Raw genomic sequence first — 13,706 nt, 5'->3', positions numbered from 1 at the left:
ATTAGGTTTATTAAAGTGGTAGGGAAATAATTTTTTCATTGTTTTTTGTTTACATTGTTATCCGTACATGGTTAGCAGATCTGCCATTCTTACATACATTATCGCTTGTATCTTACGACTAGACAAATATAAATTTGTATTTTATAAATTTAGCTAATATAATATATATATTTAACAAATTTAGCATATATTTTATAAATTTAGCATATATTTTATAAATTTAGCAAATATAAATTTCTCTGTGCAACATAGTAACAAAATATAAGCTAGCATAATTTAGAGAGTTTCTGAGATTCACAATCTATAGGGAATCTGTGTTATAACGCAAACTTGCACCTACTTCCGATTCCACGTTGACAGTCCTACTTAGATACCATTTTATAAGTACCAGTGTAACTAAACTTGTCAAATGTTTTGCTCTATATTATCGATGTCACGAATTCTGATGCCAAAACGATATGCTTTTACGAGGTGACACTTAACTGCTTTAAATCAGCACCTTTTTTGCTGTTTAATGGTATCATTCGAAAGAGGAAGGTTCAATGAAGCGCGCAAATGTCATACTTTCATCCTAAAAATCATTCAATGGCATAAAATTGCTTGGATTCCATGGCTTCAGCACCATCAATTTTTACCTTACTTTTTAACTACATAATTCTCATAAAATTTGACATTCATGCATTGCATTAAACCTTCCCCTTTCGAATGATACTATTAAACAGCGAAAAAGATGCTGATTTAAGGCAGTTAAGTGTCACCCTGTAAATTCATGTTTTCGTCTCACTTTGTCGGTAGCTATGTCATCATCTACCTTTATCTCCTTGCTAGGAAGTCTAGCCCCTTATATTGTTAGTATATTGGTAGTTATAGAAAGTTATTAAATATTAGAGATGTATAATACAAAAAAAGTCCAATAGAATTAATAAATATCACCGATCATTGAATTATATAATTTTAACTTACTTAATATTTTAACAATTGTTTAAATTATGTTTTCTGTTATTATAAAGTATTTTTTTAAATATTGATTGATTACAGATAATGTTGGGCATGTATGTATGAAAATCTATTAAAAATAGAAATTTAAATACATCAAGATTAATTTTACTTTTCTTTAGAAGATAAGCAGCTGCATGTCACAATTGATAATCTCTGAATGAAGTTTGCTGAATTTTTCAATCTCTACTTTCCAATTTCATAAAAATAGATATCTATTAATCTAATCCATCCCGATCGGATGTATTGCTTTCCGCAGTAACTCTTTTACAGATCTCCGAACACTTATTTCCAGGAAGAATTTTATCGATCAATTGAAGTCGCATTCGAACAAAGATATGTCTTCCATATCATTCTTATTTGTATTCCTTACAGTAACAATCGTTTACAATAATATTGTGAACCAAATAACGTTTTGTTTCCGCTGAATTGAATGACAAGCGCTAAATGTTCAAAAAGACTTTCTTCAATATCTCCTGTAAAAGTAATGATATTGAATAGCAAAGAAGAAATTACGGAAACCTTTGAACAAAGATAAAACTGCTTACACAACAAAAATATCCAAGCATACGCATTGCAGGTAATAACGTGTATTCATTGTTATCAGTTGAATGAAACCTGGAGAAGCAGTATAATAGATACTTTCAGATATAACGAAACTCATTGAAAGTAACATTGCAATAACTAACCGTCTTATCAATTGTTTGAACTACTGATATAATCAATTTCCTCTATGAGATCGCTACTTTGAGAGTTCGTGTGAAGATCGATAAGATTTTTGATAGATATTGACTTGCAGCAGTAGAGATATGTACTAGCATATATAAATGACGATCCACAGTCATAACTGTCATAACAGTCTAGTTGCGCTAAGAACACAGCCTGAAAAGCTAAACACAATGCGTGGTAAGATACTCAATATATTAGGTCTACCGGAAAGTTCTGTCCGATAATGTCATTGCAAATTTCTATAGGTATGCACATGTTCATTTGAGACATATATTTTTGAAAAATGTTACTCACAAATTGCCATCACGCTGGCAAGAGGTCATAAGTAGCGACGGAAATTATATTGTACAATAAATATTACTAAATTTATGAAAAATCTATTATTTCTTTTCATTTCTTAAACGGACAGAACTTTCCGGTAGACCTAATAATATTACCTATTTAAATAACTGCGATCTCCATTAGAGGTTTTTCCACTAATTACCCTTGTGTTGCTCATTTCGGACACATTTCGGATTCATTTAAATATTTAATGTTCCATGTCATAAAATATAGTTTTCTACTCTGGCTCACAGCTACCTTCGCAAAGCTTTTTTCATCTTTCCACTGATAAGATTTCCAAATACAGTTTCATCAAAGATTTTTGAATCTTAAAAAGTTAAATTGAAAACAAAGAAAATAGATCAACTAGATATTGAAAGTTTGGTAAATGGTAACTTCTATACGAGCAACTTTTTCGGGGAACAATGTCAACCTATATAAAGGTTGTAGTTTCTTTTTGTATGGAACTATTTCATTGAATGTAATTGCAATTATCCAACAAGTAATTTGTTCCGTGCGGAACAATGAAACAGTGACAGATATAAACGATAGAACGTTTCACATTGCGCGACTAGTCTATTGATAGAAATGTGAACGGGAATCTGACTGTACTAGAAAATCTTCATCTCTTTATTTGTGAGTGGACTGTTATTCTTTGTACAAAAAATAAATAATGTCTCTTATATAGCAGCTCCTACCTTTATATTTTGTATTTCTTTCAATAATTTAAAAAAAGTTGAAAATAATACAACGATACTCTTCAGTCATTCAAGTGTTTCTCTTTTGTTGAACTTTCATGCACAATATCTGCAGTCTATTTATGAAGAAGAAATCGAACGTTTGAACCTGTTCATAAGTTACGAGAATTCGTCTTTAGTATTAATACAATGCCATTTTTCATTTTTGATATACACGTTCGCGATATCGATCGAACACTTTCTGATAGGGGTAGCGGTATAACCGAAAAATCGAATTGATACTAAAAGGAATGATTTTCTATTTCCAGGCTTCATCTTCGTTAGCATTCTGGTTACCATCGCCGTTATGGCCATCGCCGTTGCTCAGGTCGCTGCAGTGAAAGAGTGTCCACCACAAAATGGACAGAATGTCACTTTACTTCCGAACCCGGCCAATTGTAAAACCTACTTCTCGTGCGAAACAGGACATCCCGTCTTAATGCCGTGCCCCGAAGGGCTCTATTTCGATCCTATTCTCAGCGTATGCGATTGGACCATACGCGAGGAAAAGAATAATTGCTTGTAAATGTTATAATTGCTATCTAGTAATCCTCCAAAGAAGCATTATGTTAAAACAATAAAAATCTAAACACTAGAAAGTGTCTTTTCATTTTAAAAAATAAACAAAAATTCATTCGTAACAATCATTGATGTTCTCGACAGAAAATTATTCATCAATACGTTCATCACGAGCGTAATAAATAGCTAATTTAATAGCTAAAACATTTCACGTAAATAATGTTGTTAAATAAAAATAATAATGTCACATTGAATTAATTTTATGGGTGTCATTTGTTTGAAATTGTAACATGTTCGCATGATATTTAACCCTTTGTACTCGAATGTCCCCTAAGAGGAGACAGCAAGACTGCTGATAATCGTGGCACTTTCAGGATTAAAATGATCAAAATTACGTTAGAAAATAAGATTCAAATTAAAACATGGAGTCGCGTGTAACACATGAGACACGTTAAGTGTGAAAATAAACACAATGTCGCAATTGCTAGATATAACACTTTGTTTAACGATATCATAACTGAAGTATGTAAACCTTCAGAAATGTAACTTCTACTATAATGAAATTGTTGACAAAATATGTCGATTACAATCGTGCTTGATTCACACTAAGTTTACAGAACACCAAAAGTAACCATTTCGTATTACTTGATAAAAGTAAATTTATTTACTAGAAAATATTTAATAATATTTAATAATTAATATTAATTAATATTTAATATAATAATATTTAGAAAATATGTTTATTCGGATTTTTAATGATTGTTATTATAATACGTGCATAAAGAAGCTAATTTATTGAATAAATTGAATGGGGTAAACCTAGTGTTAATAAATTTTATTTGGACGAAAATTATGATCGTTTAAAGTTAAAGAACGGGCATTTCATACTCAACGACCGTTTGATCCGACAACATTTCAAATAATAAAATTAGATCGAATGGATTATGATCTTGTTCGTAGGATACGATTTTGTAGAATTCTCTGTGACATGCAAATCGATCTTGTAATGTTTCTTTCTACGGAGAAGGGGCGATGGCCAATTACATGGAAAGGTATCGAATTGCGGAGGAACTTTCACAAATTTGTAGAGCAATAAGTCAGCTCGTTCTTCAGGATGCAGAACGGGGATCACGGGGGTCACCGCAAACCTCGTGTTACAGGATCCATTTCGAATCCTCCTTTCAACGAAATGGTTGACAGCCCGTTCACGTGGTTCTTAACCGGATTAATAGATTAGTCATTTCCTTCTGGGCGAAGGCCTGAATAGAAAAAAAATGTGAGGGAAAGAGAAGATAACAGTCGCATTGAAATCAAATTATTTTTAGTTACATCTTCTCCTATCTCGATTTTGAATAGACATATGTATTACTGCATGGATATCAATCCTCGATTGTCTTTTAATGCATGGTAAATTGAAATTCTATTTGATGTATGGCTCTTGCAACTTATACTTAATTTCAATAACCGCGGATTTTATCCGTTTATGACAAAGTTGAGAAACATTTGAAGAATTTCAAAATATCAGTCGCATTATTTTTAACTCGTCAAAATTATTAAGAGATTAATGTTTACGTAGCCTCATCTATCTTGAAATTATCGAAGACAATTTTTATTTTGCATTCAATTACGCGGTATACCGATATAATCGAACATTGAAAACATATTGCAATGAAAATATAGATATTGATTTAAAACGGTTCCGTCATATTTTTCACATGTTCGTCTACAGGGTGCTTATGCTGAAGTTCAATAAGGTAAGTTTGATAATAGAATCGGTGGCTATAAAATCATTAATTGCGTTTAGTAAACAAATCCAATTGAAAACATTAGATTTCTGACAAATTTAATGTAATCTACCATGAGAAACGTGTTTCTAATTACTAGATCGCGGATCTTCATGCAAATATAGATACTGATAAATTAATTTAGAAAAAGTTATATTTAATAATTATTATTATATTTAATAATAACCCTGCGGTTACTGACGACCCCACAAAATTTGCGATTTGTTTGCAAACGTATAAATAAATATTAAAACATTAAAACATTTACATTACATTTACGTTACATTTACGTTACATTTACGTTACATTTACATTACATTCACGTTACATTCACGTTACATTCACGTTACATTCACGTTACATTCACGTTACATTCACGTTACATTCACGTTACATTCACGTTACATTCACGTTACATTCACGTTACATTCACGTTACATTCACGTTACATTCACGTTACATTCACGTTACATTTACATTAAATTATATACATATTTCAAATGTGCCAATGTTTCTAATAAAGTACACTTTGCAACAGAAACAGAATGAAAATAAAAATGTCAATGAAGGAACAAATGGATTATTGTTCGAAGGAACTAAACTTCGCAGCAATGAAAACCAATGCAATCGAGGAGCGAGAGACATTACGGATATCCGGAAGCGGAGGAAACGGGGCAAAGGTCGACTTCCCCCAAGAAAAAACACCGAATATGCGTGCGCGTGGGTGTGCGTTTCGTTGGAAGATAGAAGAAAGGATAGTCCAGGTGGCTGCAAATGACGCAGAGCCGAACGATTGGCCGACTGTCTGAGGAAAAGCGAGGGAGGAGGCCGAAGGAAGCCGCTTTTCGCTTTCGGAAAGCTCCGCCCGATTTTCGGGGCGTCCCAAAACTGCCTCTTCCCTACCAGCGCGCTTTTTCTCTCTTCTTGTTCCCGGCTCTCCTCTCCTCTCCTCTCGCTTCGCGGAGAGTTTTCAAGCACAATTAGTTTCGCGCGAGCCTCGTGACCCACCGCGACATTACCAATTCTCAAATCGGCATCTCCGCGATTAATCCCTGCCCGCTAAATCCCGGCCGCATCTGTCGGCTTAAAAAGCTGCAAGATATTTCGAGATATTATCTAGGATCGATTTCGTCGAATTTTTTCGGGACTGTTGGTCACTGGAATATTCGAAGACGGTTGGTGCGCGAGTGTAGGGTGATCGTCGAAGATGCCACGCAAGCGACGCGCGTCGACACCGTCGTTCGACGCTGAAGAGGATGAGTTTGGTTCCGAAGAGAAGTACACCAAGGACGATTTGGATAGTCGTGCGCCCAGGAACGCGGCGAACGCCAGGGAACGAGCTCGGATGAGGGTCCTCAGCAAGGCGTTCTGCAGGCTGAAGACCACTCTGCCGTGGGTACCTGCAGACACCAAGCTCAGCAAACTGGATACGCTGCGACTCGCCGCGACTTACATCGCTCATCTTCGAGCGGTCCTCAGGGACGACGGAGATGCGCACTCGGAGACCACCAGGTCTTTGTCACTGGCCCTGGTGAGCGAACTCTCTCAATCAAGTCTTTGCGCTACGATTTCTTTTACTGTTACATTTATTAGTACCTTTTCGTCCCTAACCCTTAGCCTGCTGGCACGAAGTCGCTAATATTAGTATCTTGGAGAACAGATAGTTCTCTTTCATCTGGGCTAGATTTGTGAAAACAAATATTAAGTGAGAAATATGATTTATGGTATAGTCTACGATCTAACGACATATTTGATTTCCCAAATATTTTTCCTCACAAATCGAGCCAGAGGAAAAAGCACTACCAATTCTACAAAATTCGGTACAGTAGTAGTTATTATGCCGGCAGTCTAAAGATAATAGTAATAATAATAACTATTAATAAGAAATATTAAATAATAATATGTAAAGATAATAATAAAGATAATAATAGATCTTCCCCTAATAGAACGAGATACCTTTTGTTTCTTGAATGTCTTCATTTAGTTTCACTTCGAGACTCCGGTAAGAGAGAAATGAAATTTTGTTTCGATTTAGAAGAAACGAATAGCACTCGTATTAACTGAATTGCCTGAACCGATTGTTTCTCACGTCTAACCGTTTTTGCGATACATTTGATTTTTTTAAATAATTCCTCTGCTTCATTTAATGAGTCCGCTCTTACTCGCAGCACGAAAATTGTCGCAGCGTATCATATGTCATGTTTCTTTTTATATTTTACTTTTTACCGTGTGCTATGCAACGAAGGGTTTCTCCCGTTGATCTCAATAAACTATTATTACTATATTGAGTAGTTTACGCATGAAATCTTCGTCACGGATCTGTGTTGTTATTGTTGTTGTTGTTGTTGTTGCGTCTTTTCTTGTTGTTATCGTGCAAGAAATCTAATCTTTCGCATCTGGAGGATTTTCTCAAATTGCCTAACAGCTACTCGAACATATTTACTTGTGCGATGTGTAACGCTTTAAAGAAAATATAAAATGGCATAACATTGATCCAAGATTGTATTTATATAGATATAAAATGAAACAAAAATTTGTAATCTTCGAAGTATCATAATTATCGTCAGTTTATTATATCACTTGAGAGGCGACATATTTAGCAGATTGTGTATGAAATCTTCACCGCGGGCCGGCCTTGTTGCTATATTGCAAGGTATTCGCGTTGAACCTATCGAGTTCTAATAATCTGGAATTTTTCGCTCGCAGAATTTTTAAGTTAGAACTCTTTTGGTAATTCATGGAAAACGAGAAGTTTAAATCTTGACACTAAACCTACCGAACACTAACGGTGACCGATTTACGTTGTATTGTAAGAATGATGAAACTGAATTAGTTTATAGACACTTCGACGTTGAATTAGAAGATTTATTCAATCATTTCCAATGATTGTTGCAGTAAGTTTAGCGAATGAGCATGGTAGGTTTAGTGCTAAAGAATTGTATAGTTGTATAATTGTAAGAATCTATTTTTTCGAAAACATGTTAACAGAGTCTTGATGAAGTTTCGATTTTGAGAAACATTTTCTGGAGTGGAGACTATCACTTAGGCAGTTTTTACGATTCTACAGATAAAGATTATTGTAAATTGTGCAATGCATTTTTAAGTAAGATGCACATATTTAAATGATTCGACCAATTTCTTTAGAAGAATTGTCTAGGGATCACGTTTTCTGCCGATTGTTAATCAGGCAAACTTCGTCAAATTCGGAATCTTTGGGAACTTTGGAAACTTCGTAAAATTTAAAAACTCGGGATACATTGAAAACTTTCGATACTTTGACTTTAGAAACTTCTTATGAATTTTAGAAATATTGTGGAACATTGGAAATTTTGAAATTCTTGGAACATCGGAAAGTTCGTGAAATTTTGAAACTTTATCAAACGAAGCTTTTGTATCGTAATGAATTCAAGCAGACTAAGTTTCATCGAGACTTGTAACAATTTTGTTTTGTCATTGTCTAGTATACTACTCCCTCTATTGTCTAAAAAAAATTCAAGTCGTTTATTCAAGTTTTAAAAAAGTCATTGCGTTTTAAAAAATGTTCGAATATTAATGGGAGTCACTGTAGTATGATTCACGATACACCAAGATCGATCTTTTGCAATTACAGTAAATTCTCTCCAATTGTCTTTCAGATTGTAAACAAAAGCGAACAATTTGGCAAGAGAAGATACGATTATGGAAGCCTCTCGGCTCGTATTTATAGTTGTTGACAATCGGTGACTATAAAAACGAGCCACGAGACTCGAATATTAGTATCACCTCTTCGAAAATTGACCATTTTTCTTTACAAACTGAAGGATAATTTGGGAGAATTTACTGTATTGCGGATTACGCGATCGACTTCCATGTTCTGAAAGTTCTACAAATCATTTTGTGCAGAAATTTCTGGCAGAGATCATTTCATTTTCTACAGAAATAAGAGATAATCGTGATTAAGAGTAAATATTGTACATATTTCATTGTTCTTTAGCATTGTCAGGTATTGCCAAACGAGAAATCGAATGAAATGTTTGCTTTCCTATCTGCTGATACATTTCTCTATTTCAACAATATTTTCGAGGGCTTTGAACATAGACAGAGTTGTTAAACAATTTTGAGTTCAAAAGGATGATAGATCAAAATGTTTCTTAGCATGTTTATTCGTTATGCAATTTCTTATAATCATTTCGAACCTTTACTTCGAAAACTTTGACTTGAAATGAATATTTTCACGGCTTTTTACCCCTGTCAATCTTATATTGGCATGGCCTAAAAGTCTGATTATAGACTTCGTTCAATTCAGCTTCGTTAAATACAAATATCGTTCATTTTATTCGATAACAGTTCGCCATTTTTCTGTACATTTGTGTATCTTCCGAGGTTGCATCGTCGGCTTAATGGAAGATTGGTCAATCAATATATATATACGTTAACTATTAGTTCTTATAAAAGCTCTTCTAAGATATATTCGCTAAAAGTGATTTAAAAATGATTGAGAAACGAAGTTATTCCTGTTTAATGACGTCTTTCATTCTGTCCCTGTGGAATCGCGATTTTCGGTATCACGATTATGACTTCATGAAATAACAAAGGATCCAGGTGGATCCAGTCGGCGTCGCAACGGCGCACGTCGTCTTTGCAGACGATGTTCTCTGTTTATGTCTCTCCAGGTGGACCAAATCACTTTCAAAGCTTCCACCCACCCTTTGCACCATTAATTCTAAGTTAGTTCCGTTATTCGAAGAACAACGTCTTATTCCTGCCGCTTAGTAAGATAATTGTACTTTCGCCTCTGTCAGTCAAAAGACAATTTTTATCGGAAAGAACTACAGCAAATTCTCCCCGATTTTCCTTCAACTCGTAAATAAAAATGGACAATTTGGGAAGCGGAGATACGATTATTCGAGCCTAATTTTTATAGCTGTCGATTGTCAACAATTATAAAAACGAGGTGGAAGGCTCGAATAATCGTATCTCCTCTTCCCAAATTGTTCATTTTTATTTACGAGTTGAAGGAAAATTAGGGAGAATTTACTGTACTTCTATGACATTTTCGGATACTCGAATGCTTGATTTCGGAAGCAAGCCAAGCGCCGTCCTTTGTCTAAAAAAATAAGCTATCGTGGACGGATACGTTACCTATACTTTAACAACCTCGACTACAAGTTCCTTAATTTGTTTTTCTAGCAAGCGAAAAAACATCAACGCACAATTTCTTCTGTTCCCGATTTGTTAACTTGTTGGAAATTGCTAATTTGTATCAAATCATTTGACGATTGAATGTCTTCAGTCGTCGAACTTTCTTGAACAAATGTTTCGTTTTAATTAAGTGTGGCCATTCAAAGTAACTAATGCAATGAACACGCGCAGCCTATGATAATTACTGCTGCAGTGTGGATTGTTCTGAAAATTTCTATTTTTATTCATTATTTTACAAAAGCCAGAAGATGAAACTTCAGTAGGACTTCATGAATTTTTCGTTGCGTTTTTTGAATTTACAAGTCACATAAATGTGTGAAAATCCGCGGTCTCATTGTATCGGTCAACAATAATTAAAGTTGTCCACTAATGATTATAAGTATTTATGAACAGTTAAACATGCTTAAACAATGTTGCAAGAGGGCCGGGCCTAGTTAACGCACTACAAACCCGGAGCAGTAAAAACGTTAGACGTTAATAATATTGATTACAATATTATAGTATAATATTGATTGATTGTAATATTATAAATCCAAAATATTGTTGCATTATATTCAACACCTATTAAGGAAGGAAATCAATTTTTATGTTACTCCAGAGTTTTTTGCAATTCAGGTGAACCATTTTTATTTTGTACAATGATCTGCAATTTAGATATTACTTGGTTGGTTGTTGATCCGTATGCATTTATGGCATTTGCAGATTTTTGGATCACAAGAAAACATCAAAATTGAAAAAACTAATAGTATGTTTATGTTCTTTCTATAATGAGTACTCTTATAGTTGACGAAACAGATTCTTCTTAATTCTAATTTTTGTAAAATGACGCATGAAAACGTAAATTTGCATAATGATTTGCAGCTTAGTTATAAAACTGTAAAAATCTCATTATTTTGAATTTATTGGGACTATTGAAAGAAGAAGTACGTTTTTATTTAATTATTGTTTCGTATAATTTATGCAAATAATTTGTATTTCCCACACAAAGATCCGCAGTTTAGTTATCACTGGCCAGCGGATTTTATGCATTTATGATAAAAAGACTAAAAAAAGAAGTAGGAAAGCGTAAACACATTAGAAAACTTTAATAGCATTGCTATCTCTTCTTCAGTTTATTAAAATTACTAAAAGAAAAAGTACATTTTTACTTCATTTCCGATTTTTACAATTGAGTCGAACAGTTTTTTTTTTATTTTACGCGCAACTCCGCAGTCTAGATTCAGACGCGGAGGAAATCAGTCGTAAAATTTTGTTGATGCAACGATCTCCAAGAGAATGTGTTAACGAACCGAGTTCCATTATTTTCGTTACAGTCGTGGCCATTTGCTCTTCAAGGCAGCAACGCTTCGATGTTGATGAACAACAGTTGCAACGTGTCGTCCTCGACAGCACCGAGTCCTAATCAGTACCGTGGCCAACAAGGAGGACACGAGATCCAGAATTTCCACCACCCTGGACATCAGAGCATGTCAACGCGTCACAATCACGAGCAGCAGCTCTCCTATTTCTAATAATCCCCCTCTTCGATCCGTAGGAGACGAATATTTTTTACGAGCGAAACAAGAAGAACAACGCCGTTCTGTTCGAACGAAATGCATTACGTGTTGTATCTCTCAGCAGCGTCGAAACGACGAACATCAGATTCTATATTTATTGCAGAGTGCCATATTAATCGACTATTTATTTACCTACTAATTAATACGTCTAAGAACGATTGTTATTAAGATAACGCACTTTATTCTAATCACGATTGTAACCAAAACGTAAAAACTAGTCCAATAAAATATTTCTACAATTCTAAATCTTCCTTCAATCGATCTCCTTTCGTCGTTAATAATCTGTATTCTCGAGTTTAGCTGCGAAGTATGGAAAACATTGCTTTCAATACATTGAATATTGTCAAATTCGATTAACATACACAATTTTTACGTCTTCGGGAAATATGTCGCACAAAAGTCTGTAAATGAAAATACAAATTCTAATGTCACGAATTAATATAAATAATTTCGAATTTTACTGTTAAAAATCAATGATAATGCCAAAATTTATATGTCCGACAAAAATTTGTTTGCAAATAAAAATACAATTTCTGATGGTACGAACGAAAAAAGTTTGTCAGTGTTTATTTGATTACTGAGATTGATTTGTATTCTTTTCTTTGTTATTTACATTTTTAAACATCTAACAAGTTCGCACATATGCAACGTTCAGAATTCTGTGCTTTATTAATGAAAATGATCTACTTGATTTTATATCGTCCGTTTCCTACATCATTTTAATATTTTACGAAAGCTGGTATCCTGCCCTTAATAAAACATTTTAACAACGAAGATGAATATAGCGAGAAAGTGGTAATAATGAACGTGTCAAATACTTCGAGCACTTGAGTAATGCATCACTGTATAATTGTATCATAAAAAGTATAATAATTATATTGTAAAAAGTATAATTATTGTAATATACAAAGTGTAATAATTATAATACAAAAAGGCTTATTACATGAAATATAATGCAAAATTATAAAAGAATCTGTTACTTACAAATACTTGTAACATTAAACGATTAACTCTAATTGGTAGACTGCAGATTTTTCTGTAATAATTAAAATCGATTTATTTGAAATCTTTCCTAAGCAAAGTATTTTTTTTCAATTAGATTAGAACGATTCTAATTCGAAGTACGAAAAATCGAGATCGGAAATGTTTTACGGTCTCTTGAAATTCTAAGAATATTAATTTCACGGAAACAATGCTAGAGTGGGATTAGAGTGTTATTAGAAAAAATTTATGCAGCTTCCGGAAGGGAAACATAGGAAGCGCGCGGTAAAGTAAGACGGCTAAAGAACGCCAAGTTAAATAAACTGAGCGAAGGGCCTTTTTGTGTAAACCTGAAACTAAAATAATATATCTCGTTCCATCTACAAATCGACGGAGGTTTCGGGCGCGTCGTTAAAGGATACTCATATGTCAATACAAACCGTCTTCCCGGCGTTTATGAATCATGGTTTTCTCACATTCTTTCCCACTATTCGTACAAATTTTCATATCGTGCTCTTTTCTCTCCACGATACATAGACAAACGATAAATTAGTGCTTCGGTATGCGAGAATCTTCGCGCAAATTATTTCGAAACTATAAATTAATGTATTATGGACTTTCGGAGCGGTTTTATAATGTATTTAGAACATAAAAATATCAAGAGAATTACTATTTATAGATTACTCAGAGTTCGTAAGAGTTAACTGTTCGTAAGCTGAACTTTCCGACATTGATCTCCGAGTGACCAGTAACAGTGTTCTGAAACTTTTCTGGAAATCCTGGAACTTCTGGAACATTTCTGGAACTTCTGGAACTTTTTTGGAACTTCTGGAACTTTTTTGGAACTTCTGGAACTTCTGGAACTTCTGGAAATTTTTTGGAAATTCAGGAACTTCTGGAAC

General features: G+C 34.0%; 2 protein-coding genes across 2 annotated transcripts; both read left to right on the top strand.

Annotated features, from left to right (window-relative positions):
* The first annotated feature begins 1,763 nt into the window (after positions 1–1,763).
* LOC143260752 (peritrophin-1-like) lies at positions 1,764–3,382 on the top strand. The gene is made up of 2 exons (XM_076527306.1): positions 1,764–1,902; positions 3,053–3,382. The coding sequence occupies exons 1-2, from the start codon at positions 1,824–1,826 to the stop codon at positions 3,307–3,309; spliced, it is 336 nt and encodes a 111-aa protein (XP_076383421.1). The 5' UTR covers positions 1,764–1,823; the 3' UTR covers positions 3,310–3,382.
* A 2,663-nt stretch (positions 3,383–6,045) lies between these two features.
* Positions 6,046–12,069, top strand: HLH54F (basic helix-loop-helix domain-containing transcription factor HLH54F). Its single transcript, XM_076527307.1, has 2 exons — positions 6,046–6,617; positions 11,581–12,069. Exons 1-2 carry the CDS (start codon positions 6,294–6,296, stop codon positions 11,776–11,778), a joined length of 522 nt encoding a protein of 173 aa, XP_076383422.1. The 5' UTR covers positions 6,046–6,293; the 3' UTR covers positions 11,779–12,069.
* Positions 12,070–13,706: the final 1,637 nt, after the last annotated feature.

Source organism: Megalopta genalis, chromosome 19 (genome assembly GCF_051020955.1).
Source record: "Megalopta genalis isolate 19385.01 chromosome 19, iyMegGena1_principal, whole genome shotgun sequence".
NCBI classification, from domain to species: Eukaryota; Metazoa; Arthropoda; class Insecta; order Hymenoptera; family Halictidae; genus Megalopta; species Megalopta genalis.
This window is presented reverse-complemented; position numbering and strand designations above follow the sequence as displayed.

Excerpts from the sequence above, each read along its gene's own strand:
- LOC143260752 (XM_076527306.1), top strand. The coding sequence starts at position 1,824 with ATGACGATCCACAGTCATAACTGTCATAACAGTCTAGTTGCGCTAAGA. Across the intron at positions 1,903-3,052 it reads AAAGCTAAACACAATGCGTG|GCTTCATCTTCGTTAGCATT; the intron begins GTAAGATACTCA and ends TTCTATTTCCAG.
- HLH54F (XM_076527307.1), top strand. The coding sequence starts at position 6,294 with ATGCCACGCAAGCGACGCGCGTCGACACCGTCGTTCGACGCTGAAGAG. Across the intron at positions 6,618-11,580 it reads GGTCTTTGTCACTGGCCCTG|TCGTGGCCATTTGCTCTTCA; the intron begins GTGAGCGAACTC and ends TTTTCGTTACAG.